This window comes from Chiloscyllium plagiosum, chromosome 39 (genome assembly GCF_004010195.1).
Source record: "Chiloscyllium plagiosum isolate BGI_BamShark_2017 chromosome 39, ASM401019v2, whole genome shotgun sequence".
In the NCBI taxonomy this organism is placed as follows: domain Eukaryota; kingdom Metazoa; phylum Chordata; class Chondrichthyes; order Orectolobiformes; family Hemiscylliidae; genus Chiloscyllium; species Chiloscyllium plagiosum.
This window is the reverse complement of record NC_057748.1, coordinates 15,165,347-15,189,366: the sequence shown is the minus strand read 5'-3', so window position 1 is coordinate 15,189,366 and position 24,020 is coordinate 15,165,347. Positions and strand designations below refer to the sequence as shown.

Below are 24,020 nucleotides of genomic sequence, written 5' to 3'. Positions count from 1 at the left end.
TACTCTCTGAGACAAAAAAAACTGCAGATGCTGGAATCCAAGGTAGACAAGCAGGAGGTTGGAAGAACACAGTAAGTTAGGCAGCATCAGGAGTTGGAGAAGTCGACTTTTTGGGTGAGCCTACTCCCAGTACTGATGAAGGGTTACAACTGAAACGGCGACTTCTCCACCTCCCGATGCCACCTGGCCTGCTGTGTTCTTCCAGGCAAAAGTGAGGACTGCAGATGCTGGAAACCAGAGTTTAGATCAGAGTGGTGCTGGAAAAGCACAGCAGGTCAGGCAGCATCCGAGGAGCAGGAAAATCGACGTTTCGGGCAAAAGCCCTTCATCAGAAATGTGTTCTTCCAGCCTCCTGCTTGTCTATCCACAACACTCTTAGGCAGTGCAATCTAGATTCTAACCACACAAATGGTTTTTAATAAAAGCTTTTCCATGTGGCACTGTTGTTACTTTAATCTCAATTGGAGCTCTTGCATTCTCAATTCTTGTACCAGCTAGTTGAAAGTTTTTCCATATCTACCGTGTCTATATCCATCATGAATGCCTTCGTCAAAACTCTTCTCAGTCTATTTTTTCTAAGAACACTCCCAGATTCCCCAATTTATCCACTAATCTTTTTCATGAAAAAGTTTAAAAATAATTTTAAAAACAGAAATTACTGGTGAAACTCAGGAGGTCTGGGCATCACCCACGAAAGGCAAGTTTCGAGTCCAGTGACCCTTCTCCAGAAGGGTGTGAAGGTTCTGAGTTTCTCTATCAATTTCTATTTCTCTTTGTTTCCGATCTCCAGCATCCGAATTCCTTCGTTTCGTTAAAATAAATCTTAACTTCACTGTCTACTGGAGTGCTACGTCGTCAAACGTAACTTGTTTCCAGAAACACCAGTGTTTAACACTTTTTTAACCACAGTTAAACAATTTCAAGATACTTAAAATAGATTTCAAACATCCTAAGGTTAACCGAAGGATTATGTTTTTGGAGGCTTCACAGTTCTCAATGGTCACAATTTGTATTTGCAACATGTTCGATCTGTAACAAATTCTCGCGTCAAAAGCGCCTTTGTGCTCAACAGCGACATTGGTGGTCAGTCCTGGAAGTGGCGCATGCTGGGGGCGAAGAATTGCAAGCGACGACGCTGCTGAGAGAATACTGATGCAGGCGTTTATTTAACAACACTGCAATGGGTTGTCGAGGTGCATTCTTTTTGGAATGCGGTGTTTGGGGAAACCACTTCTTTTCCGACCAGGACACTTTCTATTTTATTTAAAAAAAGGATTTCAATCTTGCATAAGCTATCCGAAAACTCGGTAAATGTACAGTTTTTAAAGGGCAATGTGAAAACAAAACGAACCACGACGACGCCGAGGATCAATAATGATCACCAACCCCACCCTTCTAACCTAAAGGAGAATAAATGGGCAACGAACGTTACCAACTGCTTCGCTGCACCAACGGACGGGTTTTGAAAACGACAGCGGTTATGCAAATGATTTATCTACGATATTTACATATGCCCCGCCCACCTCCTGCTTCGGGTGCGTCGGGCGAGCGCAGTTGCCTGTTTTGCATATAGGCACCCGCGATCTGCATATAACACCCCCGTGCTGGCTGATGATTGGCAGCCGCGTTCCTAATGAATGCACACGGGCGTTCTATTATCTGCATATTCATCTCTCTCCCGGGAGGGGGAGAGTGAGTGTGAGCTACCGCCCTCAGTGGTGCGCGGGGAGAGCGAGCAACTCCAGCGGAGGGAGGCGAGGTAGAGGATAGATAAGAGGTTCCACTGCCATGTTACTGAAATTTATCTTCCACAAACAAAATACAATACATAATTACGGGTTTTAAAAAAAATAAAACAAAATCACACGGGGAAATTTGAAAGTGAGATACACACGGCATATGTGTTTTTCTCCTTAATTTGCATATGAGCGATATTTTTCTAATTTGCATACACTCCATGCGCGGCCGCCATTTTGCGACCGGGGGAGGAGGGGGCGGGTGTGAGGTTGTTGTAGGTAAAAGGGGAAAGGTTTGTTTTTAATAGGGTGGGACAAAAAAAAAGAAAACAGAGATACACCTCATGAAACTACGCTTTAACGCATCGGAAAGGTAAGCGAATCGTTACATTAATATGGTTGTGTTTTATTTCGCTCCTGGAGTGTCGCCTGACTTTTAATTGCGTTTTCAGTTTTGTTTGTTTTCCCTCTCCCGGGGAGCGTCTTCAACCCCTGTGGGGCGGTGTGTGTAGGCCCCGTGGGTGCGCCTGCGCCTGCGCGGCAGCAGCAGCACTGGAGCTGCATGGCTGCTGCACGAGACCACCAGTGCATTACGCATGCGCACGGCGCTCTAGACGGACCAGTCGGCACACGCACACGCTTAAAGCCCCGGTGTTTGCGGGAGCTTCTTTCCCACCCACCTCCCCTTCCCTTTCTTCTTCTCTGTTTATTAAGTGGAAACTGCGTTGGGAACTTCAGAATAAGGTAAGGTAAGGCTGGTTATTCAAATTTCCAACAAATCATTTAATTATTTTTGACTAAAACTTTGCATTTAATCATGTAGTTGCATTTTTGTTTTATTTTTCCTCACTTTAATTCCTCTTTTTTTTTGCCTGCCTCTATATAAATTAAAGCTGAGGATGAGCTGACTGCAAATGAGCCTGAGCAGCGTCTAGTTGCTGCATTGCTGTAGGATTTTTGCTGCATGAATGTTTTAGCTTCAGTAGAGTTGCAAGTTATCACCCCACTTCCCTACACAAATGTGTGAACAGGTGGTAGTTCTGATTTTGTAATTTTTGTTACACTGATTTTAATGCAATGCATTTATACCAATTGTATATTTTCAGTATTAACGTACAACTCAGTGGGAGCCAGCTCCAAGCTGCTGTTGATTTTTAATAAATATCAGGAACATTCAACCTAACTAATTTTGGGTTATCCCTCACTCAGTAACTTGATGCATCTGAAAATTCTGAACAAACTGGAAATGTATGCTTATACAATCTTGGACCACAATTTGTGTGCGCAGTACTACTATAGGTCAACTGACAGATGACTGCTAAGTCACATGGTCCTTTTGTACAATTATTAACAATAAAGTCATTGTGAATTCCTTACTGATCTTGTTGATATTTGATACCTGCACCTGATTATTAATTTTTCATTGTATCCCATGACTTGGTATGCTTATCTGTGACACAGGCAACACTAAATTTTGCTTTCTTGTTGTATTGAATATTTAGCTGATTTTTAATTCCTACGTAGTGAACCTTTTGGCATATGATCTACACTGGATTGGTAGTGCCCCATCAGGTGGCAAATTCCTCTTTCCCTATTGATACTGTGACCAATGATGCTGGACAATAGGTTCTTTAATCCTTCTTAAAGCTCCTTTTTTGGCCTTTTAAGACCTGGATGGAAAATTACATCTCTCTCGGGTGAGAAGTGGGAATGGAAGGGTCAGCTTGTGATTTTTGTGAGGAAAACAAATAAAACATTTTGTAATACAAGGAAAAAGAATGAAAGCTTACTACTGTAAATTTGAAACCACAAGAAAAGGCACAAGTATCCGTGAGCATCACAAAATAAAGTATGGTAGAAATAGGAGTAGGCCATTTGGTCCTTTTTTGACTTTGCTACTTTGTTAACATAAAGAATGATCGTCTTCCTTGATTCCACCTTCCTGTGCTAGTCACGTTTTTATTACTGGCTTTTGCCTTTGGGTATATGTGGCTGTGTCTGGTTCGGCTTTCAACTGGATTGCTATGTGTTTTTATTTGGTAATTAAAACAATTATTTTCAACTTTTTTTCTGTATTGGTTGAATATTTTCCAAGCTGAATTGAATATTCTTTATTTCTGGTCACCTGAAGTAAATGGTTTGTATCACTGCAGGTTCTGTTTGACTAATTGTATATTTCCAACATTTTTTGTTTAGTTTTCCAGCATTTGCTGTTTTACTTGACTACAACTGTACTTGTATAATGCAATTCTTAAAACCACTTGTCTTCACAAGTATTCAATAACTTTTTACATTTTGTATTAATGCCTTTTATAACATCAAGGCAAGGTACCTCATTGAATTCCATAAATGTGCAAGAATTGGGCCAGAAAACCTTGAAGACGACAAAATTGGTAAAAGCCCATCTGGCACACTAATGTTCTTTAAACATTGCAAATATATGGCATGTTTAATTATGTAAAGAATTTCAATGTTTGTCTTCACAATTTGTGGTCACTTTTTAAAAGGAAATTGAACCAGTAGTGATGGTTGAAAATGGGTTGTGTAAAACATTAACATAATTGAACACGTCCATTGAAGGAGCTTGCAAAAATAACATTGTCTTGCACTGCAGTAAATGTTAGATATATGGCGCATCTATAAACATACATGCTTCATCTTGCATCAGGGCACCTTAATTTGCTTGGTCCCTTTACTAACATAGTAAATTTCCAAATGAGATTCGTGTGAATTTTCAGTCTCTATTTTGGACAAAAATAATACTCCTGTTGCACCTTTTATTTTACCAAAAAAACCTATCCGTGCGCAGTGAAGCCCTACTGATGACATCTGCTTAAGAGAAAGTATTTGATGGAAAATATTTCAGCATTGTGACTTTGTTTGAAGATTCCTTCTCCAAAATTGGAAAGAAAAAGTCACATGAAGTGGAATACAGAAATATTTGACACTATGAAATGTGAAGTTACTTTTTAACGAGAGAGCACAAATTGTTTTGTTGAGGTTCCATGTCTCTCTCTCTCAACTGGAATTACTCTGTCACTTTGTAATTTATGCACTCTGTAATTTCCCTCATGGACTCCATTCAATGTTTGCTTGTTCAATGTGTATTCTCTCGCATATCTTGGCTTGCATTATTGAAGACTTCCTTTGTAGAAAGGGGATGTCCATAATTTAATCCTGCTTCAGATCACTGGTTTCCTGTTAAATGACTTGAGTATTTTAATTATGAATCATCATTCAGCTGATTATATCTCAGTACCTCTTCAAAAAATCACCATGGTGCCTAAGCCACTTGATGTTCTGCTGTATCATGGGCGCCAGTGCTTTCCATTCATAGAAATGTGCAAGATATGGATTTGATACATGCCTTCAGTTGAAAGCTTCTAGATAGCTGAGTTAAAATTATTGCTGTGCCTATTGGTAATTGTATTCACCTGGGCTGGATATTTCCATACAAAGTTTTAGATTTAATAATTAACAAACTAATCATCACATTTTTCCATCTTTCAAAAAAACACGAAATAAAGCATTTCCAGTCTCCAAGAGCTCATGCCTGAAAGATTCTTTGAAAAGCTTTCACTCTGAAGAGATCCAGATACATCCTGGACTAAATGTGTTCCATAGTTCATCTTGTGAATTTTACTACCATTTAATGTTGCATTGGTGGAAAGCATCACAAGTTTGCAATAATATTAAATATTTGATCTGAAAGTAAATTCTCCTTTTTATGGGTCCATGATAGATCTTGTTTAATAATGGTCCTAAGAAGTGCCTTGAGATTTTTTGCAATATTCTAATCATTGTGCAAATTCATGTTTTAGTTTGATCTCCACATATCCGTAATGACTAGCTTTGTATGTGTCAAGAAGCCTGCCTTGGATTACTTTGACCCTCATTGATAATCAAAAGATGCAATTCTAATTAAGCTGGTGTGAGATTTCTTAAAGGAACCTGTTTCTAGTTATGGAGGGGTATTGTTCCTCTTTATTTGCAGATTTGCTGCAAGCCATTGAGAAGATTCTATTAATCAGTCAATGATCAATCTTGGAAAAGGACTTTAAAGGAGGTAAAAGTGACCACCCTTTTATATCAGCTGTATTTGATGCCACACTTGCATGTGAATTCTAAAAAAACTAAGGTTACTGGAAAGCCTTTCACCTGATTTTTAAAACGAGTCATATGTGGCCCAAAAGGAAAATTATTAGAAATAATTTCAGGCCCAAGACATTGCAGAGTTTGTGGATGTATCGTTGTCAACATCCTGAGATTTTCTGTTGGATGGAGGCTGAACTGGACTAGCAATATATACTGCTTGCAAGACAGTTGGAGACAAGAAATTAAAGATGAGTAACTTGCTTTCTGACTCAGGGTATGTCCACCATTTAGTGCAGAAGCGTGATACTGTACTCTTGCCTTGGTGATTGTGGCTCCAACAACACTTCAGAAGTTTAACTTCATAATTGAAAAGGGCAGCTTGATTGGCACTTCGTTTACCACTAACTCAGCAGCATTGTATAACATTTCAACTGTGCTCTGTGAGCACTCACCTAAGGTTCATTTGCCAGCACGTCCTTTCAACTTTTGGGGTTCGAAGGGCAGCAAATGAATGGAGGCACTAGCTGTTTCCAGCCAAGCCATCCGCCATACTGTCTTGGAGCTATAGAATTCTACCGTACACAAAGGGGCCAATAAGCCTGTAGAGTCTGCGTTGACTCTCTGCACGGTATCCCACCCGGACTGAACCCCATCACCCTGCATTTACCATGGCTAATCCACCTAGCCTATGCATCCCTGGACCCTACAGACAATTTAGGTGGAAGTGAGTACTGCAGATGCTGGAGATCAGAGTCAAGATTAGAGTGATGCTAGAAAGCACAACAGGTCAGGCAGCATCCGAGGAGCAGGAAAATCAACGTTTCTGGCAAAAGCCCTTCATCAGGAATTGAGCATAGCCCCACTTCACCTAACCTGCACTTCTCTGGGCTGGGAAGAATCTGGAACACCTGGTGGAAACCTTTCCAAGATGGTGTTGAATGATCACGTTTGTTGGTCTTGATTATAGAATGGCTTCCTGTCCAAGATTGGATTCTCCTAAAAACACAATTTGATAAAATGTTTCATGTTTCTTCATACACTAAGAAAAAAATGTATGTGAAGGAGTTCATTTATGTTGCTGTGCCACTTGCTTGATTCCCTGGCAATCCAGATGGAGGTTTCTTTTTAAATGCTGTGCTTGTGAAAGTCCATATTTGGTCTTATGACCACCAGTGTGCCTCCAGGATTGGTGTGGAGTTACTGGATTTTGTCATTAACATAAATGATTTGAATGTGAACATAGGAGGTATGGGTAGTAAGTTTTCAGATGACCCCAAAATAGGTGACATAGTGGACAGTGAAGATTATCATTGGCCCATCTGAGCAAGGTTCCATTGGACAACGGGCTAAGGAGTGGTAGATAGAGTTTAATCCAGATATGAGAGAAGCTACATTTTGGTAAGGCAAATCTGATAGGACTTGTGCAGTTAATGTAGGGCCCTGGGGATTATGCCAAACGGACTTAGGGATGCAGGTGCATAACTCCTTGAAAATGGAATTGTGGTGAAGGAGGTATTTGGAGCACTTGCCTTTATTGGTTAGTGCATTGAATATCAGAGTAGGATGTCATGTTCAGTTCTGGTTGCCATTCTGTCGAGAAGCTGTTGTCGAACTTCATGATGTTGTTGTGACTGGAGGATGGAAGTTATAGGGAGAGGCTGAATAGGCTGGGTTGTTTTTCCTGGAGCAAGGGAGGCTTCTAAAATCATGAGGGGCATGGATAAGGTGAATAGTTAAGGCCTTCCTTCAGTTAGGGAAGCTCCAATCTAGAGAGCGTAGCCTTAAATTGAAAGGGGAAAGATTTAAAAGGGTCCCAAGAGGCAATGTTTTCATCCAGAGGGTGGTGCATGTATGGAATGAGTTGCCAGAGAAGGAGGTGGAAGCTGGCACAACTATAACATTTTAAAAGGCATCTGGATGGGTATATGAATAGAAGGGTTCCAAGTGATATGGGCCAAATGCTGGCAAATGGGGCTAGGTCAGCTTGGGATGTCTGGTCAGCATGGATGAGTTGGACCGAAGGGTCAGTTTCTATGCTGTATGACTGCCTACAGGATATTTAAGAAACAAATTCTTTTAGTCAGTAATTGCTGACTTCCAGAAAAGGCTAAAGATTACAATAGCAAATGTTATCCACTGATGCAGTGAACATTATTTAAATATAATTGGGTTGAAATTGCTATTAGATTAACAATATGCTTCAGTGCTTTGTCACCATCTTTTGAGTTGCTTTTTGTAGGAATTCCTGAAAGGAATTATTTTGATATCCCTTCTGTTGGGAGGGCTAAAGAGGGGGAATGGCAGCAAGAGATTGGTTTTGGTTTTGTTTTTAAATAAAAATTCACTTTAAGAGCTGCCTAAACAAATGAATCTAATTGAGTCAGTATAGGATTATTTTAAAATTGTGATCATTCAAGCTTTCACTCCCAACTGCCTAATCCCCATGCAGGCAGTTATCAAATTTTGTACAGTGATGTGAAAGATCATGTGTTTTTGATGCACATGTAGGCTAGTCCTCCTGTTCCAGGAAATCATGGAGCGAAGCTGTCACCTGGTATCTTCTGTTTCTACTATTGAAGGCCAAATGTTTCTTTTCAGTACATAGTTGGGAATTAAAATAGTAAAGATGTATAATGTAGATTCACTATAGAGTTGACAAGATGAAGTGTTTTTATTTATGAGGAGGGACTATTGGTTAATTCTAAAGGACTACCTCATTTGATGCCACCTTTTTTAATAAGGATCATTGAGGTAATTTTTAACTTATTAGTCAACAATGAACACTTTAGGATCCCAAAAAGTTCACTGTTGACTGATAAGCATACAGTGCTGGTCAGACAGCATTAGGAATACTGTGATCAGTTTGATTAGATTCCCCACAGTCTGGAAACAGGCCCTTCGGCCCAACAAGTCCGCACTGACCCTCTGAAGAGTAACCTACTCATCTACTCCCTGCTATTGCACCCAACACTATGGGCAATTTAGCATGGCCAATTCACCTGACCTGCACACATTTGGACTGTGGGAAGAAACCGGAGTCCCCGGACGAAACCCACGCAGAAACAGGGAGAATGTGCAAACACAACAGACAGTTGCCTGAGGCTGGAATCGGACCCAGGTCCCTGGTGCTGTGAGGCAGCAGTGCTAACACTGAGCCACTGTATTTTGGGCATCTTATCTCAGGAAAGGGTGTGCCAGCCTTGCAATCTCCAAAGGACCATGATGAAAAATCTGCAAAAGATTTTATCTTATTGGTCAAATCAGCATCAATCTAAATTGTACATCACGTACTGAATACAACAAATTTGGATCTTGCTTTATTTCAAGGCAACCTGCTTGTGATCTATGGTGAATTTTCCATAGCAATTTATATCAACTTATCAATTTATAAGGCCATGTCTAAATCTTAGATGAAATTCCAACTGTTCAAAGCTCTAAAGGAACGATATCAGACACCTGCACACAGGTGTTTCCCTCAGCAGCTGATCGTCTGGTGATGACTTTCCCTGAAACATAGACAAAGGAGGAAAAGAAAATCACCTTTTTTTTTGTAATCTCAGTTTGAGGGCTATTAGGATAGCAACTCCATTGAGAGTTCTAGCTCTTTTTTTTTTCCCTGAAAACAACATTTCATTGTGTTGAAGTACACATGTCCCCACTGAGTTTTTTGTCGCAATTTTTAAACAGCTTTTCTAACCTTTTGTATATAAATGTTTTACATCTAATTCTATTACCCAAATTTAAATAGTTAAACTTTTTTACTTTTAAAGATTAGTGTCCTTTCTCCCTTCATAGCATTGTGAGGAGTATGAAGCTTGGTTTGAGATGCAAAGATGTTGCATGCATTGCAGAATTACTTTTTTCTGGTGTGAAACTAGTTTATTGGACTTTCTTGAATATTTCTATCAAAAAATCTTGATTTGAAATTTTCTTGTGTGATTAATGTAACCATTTCTTCACATGCCACTGTTTCCAAATATGAAAAAATAACAATCTGAGCGTTGATTTTGCTCTGCTTTGGAGTAATGATTTGTTGAATTTTCAAGTCTTCAATGAAATCTGGAACAATAGAACCTTACTTCACTTTCAGAACTTCCATAGTTTTTTTTTTGTTTGGGTCCTGCTGTTGGGCCACATATTAGAACACACTTTCTATGCAGCAGTTTTAAATCCTGTCATTATGAAGTATGATTGGAGTCTTAATAAATGCCTAGTTAACATGGTGTTTGCTAGTCAGATATTTTAATCAACCTGTTCAGACATATGACCCACTGGAGTGGGTGGGACTTGCTTTTATGCTTGAATCAAGCTCTTGTGTCTTAAACACTCTGCTCAAGATTGCCAGTTAGATTTTTTTTTTAAAACAAATTGGTGCAACGATGTATTGGTATTTTGTGTGTTAGCTGTGTACAAGTAAAGGATATCCATAATCTATATAGCAACAAATATTAAAAGCACTGTTCTGTTCATGGTATGAAATATGAATTTGAAGCCATTCAATTTTCTAACCTTAGTCCATTCCCCTTCAGGTTGATTTTTTTTTTCCCTGACTCTAGCAAGAGTATTGTTAATTGAAGCCATGTTTTGGTCTTTGCAGCCTGCCACTGGTACTCAATGCTAAGGAAGTGCTGTGTTCTTAAGTAACTTCTTTTGCTATTGTAATTTAAAGATTCCTTGACATTTTTCTTTGGTAGGTAGTTCTAAACAACACATCTACCTCAAATGTCACCAAAATTAATGGGTCATTGTACTATTTCAATGAATGAATTCTCTAATTTGTGAAATGAGTTCCTACATTTGCATAATTATTGTTGTCTAATGCTTTGGAGATGTGATCAGTGATGAACACTGATTTTCTTTTGGTATTGTTCTTACCCTTCTGGGTGAAGGTAACATCACAGGAACCAAGGTAGGGGTTTAAAAATAAGCCATTGAGCTTGTGGAAAACTAAAATCAGCATGACTTTCAGAACTTTAATTAGTAATGTTTTCAGGGTTTTTTGATTTTAAAAAAAAAAATACCAGCTCTTGTTTAATGAACAGTCACTTGTGACTGAAGAAAAAAAGCAGATAGTTTCCTATTATCTTTCAGAAGTAGTGAATGGCTTATCTGAATTGAGTAGTAACCTGTGAATGAGCACAGTGACCATAGACTTAAAACTGGCATTACCGTTGCTGAATTTCTTCCTCCACCATCTCCCTACTATCAACATCCTGGTGTTCCAACATGGACAAGAAGCTATGCTGGACTAGTCATATAAAGACTGTATGGGGTGAGTCATGAGATGGGAAATCTGCGAGTAGGTTCTCACTCCTTCATAAAACTCATCTGCCAGTTTTCTGGCACCATTCAGAAGTATGAATGCATGTTCTCCATTTTCCTGGATGAATGTAGCTTAACACGTTCTTTGACTCCACCATTCAGGAGAATGCTGCCTATTTTTGATTGGCACCCAATCTTAACATCAACATTTAACCCCCTCTGTCACTATATAGCAGGAGCTCTGCACGATCTACAAAATACGTTGGGCATCAACTTCCAAATCTATGACCTCTGCCTCTGAGAAGGACCAAAGAGAGCAGATGCCTGCACACATCACCATCTGGAAGTTCCCTTGCAAACCATCTAGTCTTGGAACTATATCTCTTTTTTTCTACTGTTGCTGTCAGTTTTTTTAAAAAAAAAACCATTGGGGCTGAAACATTGCTGGAGAAACTTGACAGGTCTGGCAGCATCTCTGGAAAGAAAGCAGTGCTGTCTCTCGCATGCTGTGGGCTTGAAATGTTAGTTCTGCTTTCTCTCCAGAGGTGTGGTCAGACCTGAGTTTCTCCAATTTTCTTTGTGCATTTCCAGCATCTGCAGTTCTTTGTTTTATTATTCATGAGATGTGGATGTTGCTGGCTGGACCAGCATTCTTTACCATTGATCAGGTCTTGAACTGTTGCAGTCCTAGGAGCATAGGGATAACCATGGTACTTCTAGGAAGAGAGTTCCAAGATTTTGACCCAGATACCTTGAAGAACTGTCTATAATAAATATCTATCTAGCAACAAATCCTGAAATCCTCTGGAATAGCATTGTGCATATTTGCATGACAAACATTCGCTGCATTTCAAGCAGGCAACTCATCGCCTTTTTTTTTGACAAGTCCAGTTATGGGTGGGTAACAATCTTTACCTAGCCTGCAACTCTTGTATGGTGAATTATATTAAAAAACTGATGAATCCTTTTTTCTTGACTGATTTTTTTTTTTTTTTTTGTTTTTGTTGATTTTTTTTTATATATATCAGTGTGTTACATTCCAATACAAGTCATTTGCTAGCCTTTTCTCAACTCTGAATGCATCTTAATGTTTGAGCAAATTTTTTTTGGTGCCTGTTCCTCCTTCCAGTATCTCTCAATGTGGCAATATTTGTAAAGCCATTCATTATTGTGAGGTGTAAACATGCTTGACCAAAGGTGAACTGACTCTTATCTGAACCTGATTCGGTCCTTGCCTGATCGTCCAGGAAGAGCCACTGGATTGTGATTGGGAGCAAGAACTCCTGTTTTTTTTAATGTGAAAGTACTTGACTATTAATACCACTTGTAAACTACTACTTCTGGTCTGGCAAAAATTGGTTAATCTATTGGTCTGACAAGCTGTCTTGCTACTTAGTAAGTAGTGTCTTAGTCATACAGCATGGAAACAGGCCATTTGGTGTAACTGGTCCAAGTCAGTCATGTTCCCAAACCAGCCTAGTCCCACTTGTCTGCTTTTTTCCTATATGTGTACTTATCCAAATGTTACTATCTGCATCCACCACTTCCTCTGCCAGTTCATTCCACCTACAAACCACCCTGCTTTTTTAAAAAAGTTCCCCTTTTGTCATTCTTAAAAAATCTTTCTCCTCTTTAAAAATATGCCCCTTAGTTGTGAGACCCTACCCCCATCCAATCCTAGGGAAAATACCCTTGCTATTCACCTTATTTATGCCCCTCCTGATTTTGTAAATCTCTACAAGGTCACCCCTCAACCTCACAGTCTAGTGAAAAAAGTCCCAAACCTTCCATTACTGACAGCATCCTGCTAAAACATTTCTGAACCCCCTCCAATTTTAATATCCTTCCTATAGTAGGGCCACTAAAATTGTACACTGCAGTGCAGAAGAGGCCTCACCAACACCCTGAATAATCTCAACATTGCATCCTAATTCCAATATGCCAAGGTCTGAGCAATGAAGGCATGTTAAAATGCCTTAACCACTGTGACTACGTGTGACCCAAATTTCAAAGAATTGTGCACCTGAACCACACTTTTCTCCGTTCTACAATATTATCCATGGCTCTGCTATCAATTGTTTAAGTCCTACTCTTATTGCATTTTTGGTAAAAACAAACATCTCGCATTTATCCAAATTAAACTCCATCTGCCACTTGGCTCACTGACCCAATTGATCACAAGCTTTTTTGTAAGCTTAGATAACGCTTTTTCACTGTCCACAATAACACACATTTTGGTGTCATCCATAAACTTAACCATGTCGCCTCAGCTCTCATCCAAGTTGTTTATTTAATGACTTATTGACAAAAATGGACCTCATACATATCCCTGTGAAACACCCCTTGTTAAAAGGCTCTGGTCTGAAAAGCAAACCACCACCACCACCCTTTGACTCTACCATCAAGCCAGTTTTTTTGAATTTAATTGGCAAGTTTGTCCTGAATCCCATGTGATCTAACTTTTTTACTAGGTAGTCTATGTGGAACCTTGTCAAAGGCTTCACTAAAGTCCCTGTAAACAATGTCTACATCTCTACCTTCAATAATTTTGGTTACGTTCTCAAAAGACTCCAATCAAATCAACTCAAAGCTAACCCTAGCCCTACTCTTTCAGAAAGTAGCACCTTTCAGAATCTTGGCAAAGGTCAGCCCCAGGTAGATGATTTAAAGATGACCTATAAAATCCAGTGTTAAAGGATGTTTGGGCTGGTAGCAAGTGGTGTTTTACAAGACTTCATAAAAATGCTGGAAATATTCAGGCAATATCTTTGCCAGAGCCTTTTAACAAGGGGTGTTTCACAGGGATATGTATGAGGTCCATTTTTGTCAATAAGTCATTAAATAGGGGCGGCACGGTGGCACAGTGGTTAGCACTGCTGCCTCACAGCGCCAGAGACCCGGGTTCAGTTCCCGCCTCAGGCGACTGACTGTGTGGAGTTTGCACATTCTCCCCGTGTCTGCGTGGGTTTCCTCCGGGTGCTCCGGTTTCCTCCCACAGTTCCAAAGATGTGCAGGTCAGGTGAATTGGCCATGCTAAATTGTCCGTAGTGTTAGGTAAGGGGTAAATGTAGGGGTATGGGTGGTTTGCGCTTCGGCGGGTCGGTGTGGACTTGTTAGGCCGAAGGGCCTGTTTCCACACTGTAAAGTAATCTAATCTAATCTTTGACAAGAAAATGTGAATATTTTTAGGCCAGTTTCCTGCTCCATTGTATTTTCCTTTTTATTTTGTATTAGTGTTCCTGAGGAAATCTGTACCATGATGAATATTCAATGATTGGACCTGAGTTGGGAATATGATGTTTAACTTGTAATGATACCAAAGCACAGCATATAGTCAATAAACAATAGGTGCAGGAGTAGGTCATTTGGCCCTTTGAGCTAGCACCACCATTGATTATGATCATGGCTGATCATCCACAGTCCGTATCCTGTTCCTGCCTTATCTCCATAACACTTGATTCCACTATCTTTAAGAGCTCTATCCAAATCTTTCTTGAAAGTATCCAGAGAATTGGCCTCCAATGCCTTCTGGGGCAGAGTATTCCATTTATTCACCACTCTCTGGGTGAAGAGGTTTCTCCTTATCCGTTCTAAATGGCCTACTCATTATTTTTAAACAGTGTCCTCTTGTTCTGGACTTGTCACTATGAATGATCACATCACACTGTACTAAAATACAAAGGTATCTACAGGCTTGGTGAATGTATACCTAAATAGCAAACGAGTGGGATGTTTCATTTTGGTATGAGGAATGGTGCAGTATTTATTCCTCATGCAAGTCATATGCAGTAGTGGATCCAAAAGATCTGAATGCAGATACCAAAATCTGTAAAGGCTTAAGTTAATACTGGAATTTCCTTTCTAAAGGAATAGAAGTGTACATTGAATCTTGTTTACTCCAATGTTGGAGTATTTTTGTGCAGTCTGGATTCCGTTTTCTACCTTTTTTCTTAAAGGTACTGATAATACTAGAAGAATTGCAGAACAGATCAAAATTAGAAAAAGTTTGAAAGATTCAAAGATTGAGCAGCGTTTTGGGCTTTTGTTTTAAAAATCCCATTGTAGGATAGATTACAAGAAGGTCTGGCAGATCTTTTGAAATTTGAAACAGCAGTGTAATAGAGTGGATCCAGAAGCTTTCCATGCTTTGGGAGCATTCAGAAGCAGGATGGTTTCAAAAATTGCAAATGCATTTTGGAGGAATTTCTGCAGACCACTGTAATATGGTGCTCTCAATGTTTTGAAGCAGGTAGCTGCGACATAATTGAGGAAATGCTAAATGCGATAAAGTTTGAACAGGACTTGTGTTTTTGTTTTGCCAACTATTCCTGCCACCCTATCCACTTTTTATTTTAAAGAAAACTATGGAATCTTGAAGGATTCGACTTTCTCAAAGTAGATGTGAATAGTAGTGGCATACAAGTTCTCTTTTTTTAGTTGTCCATTTTATCTGACCTTAAGAGCTAGATATCTCTTGGGCGAATGTTTGTCTGGATATATAATATGGAGACTGCACTTGCCGGGGACTATGCTGTCCTGGTGACATGAAGTGCTGTAATTCTAGTAACTGTTGTTGAGTATTTGATATATTTATATCCGTCTTGACTGTTTAGTATTAACTAACTGGAAGAGAACCAGCTATTTTAAGTTTGGGAGAAGATAATTTTGTTTTACCTTTTGTGTAACACCTGTACCACTGTGAATGGAGCCTAATTTTCTTGTAGTGTGAATGTAGGGATGCTGAGATTAATAATTAATTTCTAATGCAATTAAAACTACTGATACAGGTCGTCCCCCTATAATATGGGTTTCGTTAAGTGATTTGGCTGTATCATTTGAGAACGATTTTTTAAAAATGTGAACTACCATTGGCTGTCATTTGATTCAATCTCTATGTGGTAAGGGTGTGGAATGCCCTACTTGCTAATGTAGTCAACTCAGCCACATTAGGGAGATTCAAACAATCCTTAGATAAGCACATGGATGATTTTAGGATAGTGTAGGTGGAGACGAGCTGAGAATAGTTATGGTCGGCGTGACTTAGAGGGCTGAATGGCCTGTTCTATGCTGTATTGTTCTATGTTAACTTAAGTCCTCTTTAGGTGTTTCCTTCAGGACAAGCAAAAGAAGCCTGGGTGACAGGTTGTTTTTGTGACTTTTTTTATTGTTGATGTTTTTGAGGATATTTTTAGAAACTTTTGTAGGAGAAAATTTTGGATTTCAAAAATTCTCCTCCTGGACAATGGGCCAAGCCATCTGAAAACATCAGTGCTATTTCTATCTCCAAACACAACCTCTCTCATTCATTCAGCCCATGGACCAAGGTACAAAAGCCGCTTTTAAAGCTTATTATTTACAGCACACATTCAGGAAGCTGATTATCCCACTCAGTGGCTGCAATGAGGCTAGTGCTCTTCAATTTTGAAAGAGCTTAAAGAATGCTCTTGACATCACTCTGGCGACTTGGGGTGCCGTTAGTAATGACTGCCCACTTGCAGTTTGGCGGAAGCTTCTCCCAGATTTTCTTCATGATGTTTTAAAGTTGCTGAACTGTCAGGAGCTTTCAGCATTGTGTTGCTGTTGCAAAGCAAGTTGGATTTGAAGTGGAGACTGATCTACAACAACCTTTGTTACTGCAGAGGAAATTGAAGCTCGAGTTGAAGACTATGAAGCCCAGGATGCAGCACCGTGAGAACTTTCCACTTCCCTCGGGTTAGAAGACAAAAAGAGAAGTTGAGAAGCAGTTGCAGCTCTTGAACAACAATACTATCCTGCTGCATTCTGCTTTGTAGTCAGTCTGTGGCATATCTGGCACCCCATGAATAGCCTCTTCATAAAAGAAGAAAGATGGCAAAGCAGCAAAAACTAAATGGGTTTTTTTAAAAGCCAACCCTCAAGAAACAGTCTGAGTTCAATGAACCACAGCCATCCACTTCTAGATTAAATATTTTCTTTTTTTGTCGTAACCCTGCATCTAGAATTGCACCTGAAAGTAATGATGTTGGTGATGACTCTGTCCGTCATCTTTATAGTTCTGTTAACTCGGCAAGCTCTGAAACCCCTTTAGTGTTAAAATCATTTTAGTGAAAAAGTACAAATTTTAACATTGTCTTAGGCTAACACAAACCATAACATAGTCCGTTTTTGATGTTGACTGAATTTTTTCAGTTTGCCCCAACCCTGTTTTTTTTCCTGTAGGCCCCATTATTTCTATTGTGCGTTCTCATGGGACCTCACACATAAAAAATCGCAACTACCACGTTAGAACAGATTGTATTTGGTATACTGTAGTTTTGTTTTGCAAAATCTCACTTTTCTGGATTGAAAGATATCAGACAGGATATTTTAATTCCATACCAGAATGATACAGCCCTCACCAGTGACTATGCCACAGTAAGGTATTTTGGGTGAAAATAGGGTTAATGCATTTGGTGAAATATACTTAGTGGTATATTATTTTACTTTACTTTAGTTTTAATTTTCAAATAGCAAGGTTTTGGTATAACTGGATTGATTTTTTTTTAAAACAAATAAAATTCGAGGTCATTTAAGTGGGTGATTTTGGCCCATTCCCACTGACATGAGCCCCTGAGATAACAGCTCTCTGCACTGCAGAATGGTAGCCATTTTATGATTTATTTTTTTTGTTTGCTGGGACCCTGGCATCCTACATTACCCAAGGAACTGAGCAGCTAGAATCACATGACCAGAAATTGCTTAGAACCCCAGATTGCCCCTTTTTTCTGTATTATGCTTTTCTTAATCCAGCTTGTTTCTCACGAAATTCATTGTGTGGGAGGATATCTCCTTTTGTAATCTGAGTTCATCACACCGAAAATTGTCAGTTGTATAATGCTTAGTATTTCTTGATAACCAGATTTGTCTACAATTTTTGAGTTCTGGCATCTTTAATAGAATTTATTTCAATTTGCTTTCATTTGTTATTTAAAATGAAACTTGAAATTCTACATATTCAAACTCCTTATTTTGATGGGGGAGGGGTACTTCGAGGCCAACGTGAAGCCAGGGGTAGTTTTTAGAAAACCTGAAGCAAAACATTTCTACTGTTTGGAAGCTATCCATTTTGGTGCTTAACCTCTGGTAGGCAAAACATAACTTTGACGAGTGTGTATTTGATTTCTATGCATTTGTTTTAATTTTCCTCTTTTTTTTTTACAAAAATTCTGGATCCATTTTAGGGATCAGTTTAGTTCCCACTAGCACCAATACACAAGCTCACTATCCAGCTAGTATATTTTGTTTTATTTTAGTTTGGAGGAATCCTGCAAATATGATCAATTTTGTTGCACTGTCATGATTGATTTTCAGTTAGTGTACAGTTGGCAAGTGTCACTAAATCCTTCAACGTTTTAACAAATGTCCTTCATTTCACCTTGAGTCTTTCTAGTTGTAACCTCCATATACTTCCAAATTGTATTAACTCAGAAAATAGCTATTCCAGTACTAATTTTGATGCTGATTTCTCTATGCCAGTGTTGTTTATGTTTGCACTTTTTTGCAATTTAACATTAGAACTCCGAAGTTGTATTTGATGCAATGTTTGATACACTACAATTACTCTGAAAAATGGAAATAGTTGTAACTAAAGCTGTAGTCGACATTTTAAATAAAAGCTATATATGTCCATATCGTACATATAATAGAACACGTGCTATTATTGAGGATAATGCGTGGTGACCAGCCTGCTCTTTATTTCACAATTGCGAAGATGTTATAACTGGCGGGTGCTGTGAGCGTGAGTCATCTAGATCTTTCTCACCAGTGAAATCCAGTGAAATGAAAAGCAGATTGTGCTGCTGGCTGTGTACTTAGGTGAGGAAATGGAGCAGAGGAGGAAATATTTTCTAGTTTCAATAAACCATATTATCATCTATTGGTAATGAAAGTATGTTGTAATTTTAGATTTTGGGTGTTTGGATATTCTCAGTACTGTGAAAATTGAGTGGAGTAAAATAATACTCTTTATAGGACTAATGGTTTAAGTGTGTATGTGGGTTTTTTCAGATTTGTAATCCTAAAGGGAATCTACAGAACACTAATCTCCAGTTTGTTCAATTTTGTTTTGGGCACTTTTTAAATAAGCTTGGGTGTTTATTTGATTTTTGAAGTGACTTTTAAATTGCTTAAATGTGATTTACAACTCCTTTTGGGCATGAGTCACATGGGCATAAAATCAAATGTGTTTTGGGGCTTAATCTAGGGGACACATCCTGCATTCTGGCAATTTCCTCCTGTATGTTCTTGAAGTAGGGTTTCTTTTGTGTTTTCCTTCCCTTCCCCCTCCTTCTGGTGCCTGCTGGTTTCAACAGCCGCCTGGCTTGCTCTGGCAGCCTGGAATCTCTGGCCTGGATTCCTAGGAAGCAGCAAACAAACTTGTACTATTGAATCCTGCTCGCTAATTGCCTAGCATGACTGACAGACAGTTGACGTCGGTGAGGAGCCGCCTCCAGACACATCTGCTATACTGTAGTTGCATATCCAACAATCAGAGCTTGCTGTCTGCTGGTAAGTCCTGTTGTTGTTAATGTGGTTGTGAGCTTGCAGATATCTGACTGTAGCAGGCAAAGAATATTTTACACACACCACACCCCCACCCACCAACCAGCTAAAATTACTCAGACTGGCACTGCAGGGCAGGAAGCCATGTTCTAACTGTTCTCTACAGAGAGGAAATTGTTTTGTTTGAGGTGGGATGAAGCTGTAGTAACCTTAATTACCCGTGCCTCTGCAACCTCAAAATGGCTGACAGTTGTTGTGGCTGTTCCACTCCTGTTAAAATGTCTCCAAGTTCCTATGGTTTATTTGTGGAAGTACAAATATTACATAGCAACTTTTTTTTGCCAGGTAAGCAGAATTAAACATTTATTGACTTTTTTTTATCAGAAATTCTGTTGGTGTTTTCAGTGTTTTTCACGTTTTTCCTTCTCCAGCTCCAACTCCTCACCACCTCCAACTCCTAATTGAGCAATTTTTTTTGTTTTCGCTAATCTTGGGTGCAAACAACTTCTAAAATATAATCTAATGGTTTATGTTTTACTATGTGTCATTTTAAATTAGAAATGCTACATTTCTTGGAAAACAACTGTTTTATGTTTAGTGCACTGGAACCTGTATAAAATGGTCACCCTATCAGAAGGAGCAAAAATGGCTGCTAAATGGAGATTCAGGACCTACTTAAGCAAACTCGTAGTATTCAGGACTGTTTAAAGTCGATCGAAGAACGCTTAATATGGTTGAACGTTAATGTGATGTTCGTAAGACTTAACCTATTTTCAACTAGAGGGATGTGCGCATTTTATTACTTCTCCTTGGTAAGTAACAATTGTGACCATTTTCAGAAGTGTTTATCATCTTGGTTTGTAGGGAGAGAGGAGTAACAGAATTGGTGTAGTTTCAGTTTGAAACATACCACGAAAGAATATGGAATGGTTGGAGTACAGGAGAGGGATGGGTTATTCAGTAGATACAATTAATTTATTTTGAAAGTGAAGGAATTCTCTACATTCTGGAAATATTAAGTAAAGCAATCCCAGAACAGTATTGTAGAATCTACAATTATAAATGCAAGAATATGATAGACTGGCCTGCTTATGTAATAGCTTATCTTTATCTCCCCTAAAATGTTAAATCTTGCAACTATGCATTGTGAGGGAGGGGTGGGGAGATTGGTGGTGGAGCTAATTAATGTAGTTTACGTCAGATATTTTCAGTTTGCTTAAACTTTTTTGTTTTGAGACCTCCTGGCAAAGCAGTATTATTAATATTTAAACCAGTGTTCTAAGTAATGTTTTTGGGTTAGTATTTTTGAAATTTCTTTGACACACTCTCTTCCTTTTTGCATAATGTTTAACCTAGTACCAGGATCATCTTCACAGTCTTCAGTACTGCAGCTTCTCTCAAGGTTCCAGGATCTTCTCATTTAAGTCTTTCTATTCGTATTTGTTTTGACATGCATTTCATCTGCCACTTAATTTTGTAACAACAATGCCAAAATGCCTATTTGAATTCAATTAGAACAAAGTCCTTTATTTCCTGCTTTTTTCCTTTTTTTTTTACATTTTTAAAGGTGGCTCTGTTTTTGACTGGCTGCATTTGCTACACTTTGACATTCTGGTTTGAAATTTCACAGAATTTTAACGTCCTCTCTTGAAACCAATATTTTTCTAGCACAGCCAAATGCAATTTTAAAAATAAAATGTACTAGATGCTGTTGATTTTATTTTCCTTTTTATTCATGTTCATTCGTTAGTCATTGCCTTGTCTATCCCTAACAAAATATGCTATGATGTTTTTTCCCATAAGGATATGAACCACCCAGCTGCATTTCAGAACATTCTAGATTAAATTGTAATCAAAACTAATTGGCACTGAGGATTTTTTTTGTGTGGGGGGGGAGGGCTAGCACTTGGATCTTACTAGTAACCTTGAAAAATTACCTTGAGCATGTGACTATTCATCTTAGTGGTAAAAAAACTTTATTTATCTATTTTGCCTTTCTAACCTTCCATTTTACAATGCCTTATTCAAGCTTGAGTTTCTAAATCTGTGAGCACACAAGTAAGTGATGCAGCGAGCACTGTAACCAAGAGCTCAATGAATGGAGTTAGGTTTTTTGAGCTATTTACTAGTATTATTTTTGGAAGCATTTTTTTATTGCAAGTTTAATAGCTGTCCCTAAACATCAAGTGACCAGGTATGTCTGTAATACAACATGAAATATTAGCATGTTAATGCCAGCAGTGGGCAGGCCTGTTAGCCCAGTGTTTGTTTTTTAACAGGTACAGTGTAATTGTTAGACAATCATGGTGATTTAAAGTATTCATCAAGATAACAATAGGCTGAAGTAATTAAATGGATGGAAAATTCTTTCTCAACATAAAGCTTTTTTGAGATTTCTGGAAAAATATTTACTTTCTGTACCACTAACCAGTCTGTAGTTTTTTTTGCCTGTTTGATCTATGATTAAAATGCTATTGTCTCACATCAAAAATGTTTGACTTTGTTACCCATTGCTTTTAAGTAATTGTATTCTTTGACTCTAGGGGAAAAATAAGAACATAAAACAAACTTTCGAAATATTACCATGCTTTTGTAATAGTTTAAAAGTTGGTGATTAAGAAATATTTTGATCAGACATTGACTTGAGGCACTCAAGTTTTTTGACTAGTGTATTGATATGTAAATTTTTAAAATCCATAATGAGAAATATATTTTAAATTGAATGTGTACAACATAAACACTACATTATTTGACTTTTTAGTAACACAACAAAGTCTTGCATTTTACTTGTACAGTCATTAAAGGCTATCTTTGCTGTACACTACAGAGAGCTAATAAACCATGCAACTGTTGTGGCAGATATTTTATAGTCAACATTTATTGTTGTGATCCAATGATATCTAGAAAAGATGAAGCTTTTATTGACAAATGGAATCTAAATACCTCAGTTGACTGAAGTGTTTTTGATGTCATAAGAGATTTTGAGATGGTGACATAATGGTAACTATATTGGACTAGTCATTCAGAATCCAGGCTAATCCTCTGAGACATTGGTTCAAGTCACTTCATGTCGACAGGAGAAAATAAATTCTATTAAATAGATTTGAAAAAGTCTTCATAATGGTTATCTCAAAACAATTCTTGACTGTCATAATAACCCACCTGGTTCATTAGTGCCCATTAGAGAAACACTGTGAGCCTGTGACTCTGAATTGTTCTCTGAAATGTCCTGGCAAGCTATTCAGATCAAAACCAATACAGATGGGCAACAGCGTTCTCCTTGCCAGTGACAAGACAAAATTTAAATGCAAACCACTTTCTTCATTGAAATGAGTGGTGTAGCGTAGAACATGTTATGACTTTGGATTTTATACACTAGACAGTCATTTCATGCTTTACTGTTTCATGCAAGTGTGTGCTTCCACACATGATGCTGAAATTGTGTACTTCTATCTGCCTTTGACAATTTATGCATCGGAACAATTTGGCTCCCTCGTGGTCACTGGCTCACTGAATCAGGATTTTAACAAACTCACTTTAATGGCCTGGCACATGTCGTTTGAACTGAATTTTAATTTAAAACTCTAGTTTCGATTTTTACCTAATTATTAAAGCCTTCCATTCTAGTACCATTATTTTTCAATTGACTTTCCCAAGCGAATTCAAATACCGTGCCAATCCAGCTTCGTATGTCTTGGAGTTTGTTCCCTAAATAGAAATCCCTCCATTGTCTCAGACAGCATGTCCACAATACATGGAATATGCTACCAAAGAAATATAGGTTAGATAAAGTATATTTTGCATTTTTAAAAATTAATTTGTGCAGTTGCCACATAACAAAATACAGTTCAGTGTAGAAAAGTAAATGGAGTATTTCCCTATTCAGTTTGTGGCACAAAAGTAATTTGCAGATTAGCCATTTGTGACCCAGCTGCAGATGTGATAGAAACAGAATTTCATCACATGGTGAAAACTTCAATAATATGCTCCATTTAGTGATTAGCAAAAGGTAAGTTGGAAAAATGGAAAACTTATATGTGAAAAGATAATTGTCAGATGGAATTCTGATCCAGGTGCCAAACACATTAAAGCTATTGTATTTTTGTGCTTCTGTCATATCCTGCCTTGTTAAAATTGCATTTTCAGAAAAGGTAATATTTTTCTTCTATCTGGCAAATAATTAATTGTTAACACATGCAAAATGATAGCATAGTTGACCAGTTCCTGTTAAGTCTTTGAACAATTCATATTTCCGATGTCCTTCGTGAACCTTGCATATTTTAAGAGCTTGACTAGTTTGAATGCTTTTTTTTTAACCCAGAAACGAAGGCATAATTTATTTTCTCCATGCTATGGGGTTTCCATTTTAATGTCCTAAGAAACTAACTTTTTCTATTAGCTAAATAT

The 24,020-nt window shown here is 38.3% G+C and overlaps 1 protein-coding gene across 15 annotated transcripts in view; it reads left to right on the top strand.

Moving 5' to 3' along the window:
• Positions 1-1,218: 1,218 nt before the first annotated feature.
• The window catches only part of LOC122542270 (activating transcription factor 7-interacting protein 1-like), a 193,021-nt gene continuing 170,219 nt past the window's right edge, over positions 1,219-24,020 (top strand). For 3 of the 15 annotated variants that reach the window (XM_043679826.1, XM_043679831.1, XM_043679829.1), the window contains exon 1: positions 1,219-2,109. In XM_043679826.1, the coding sequence (XP_043535761.1) occupies positions 2,081-2,109 (29 nt within the window). In that variant the 5' untranslated portion in view covers positions 1,219-2,080. Of the gene's footprint in view, positions 2,110-2,146; positions 2,486-18,818; positions 18,927-20,211; positions 20,426-24,020 lie in introns of those variants that run through there. The other 12 variants (XM_043679837.1, XM_043679832.1, XM_043679838.1 and 9 more) reach the window with 9 other exon arrangements.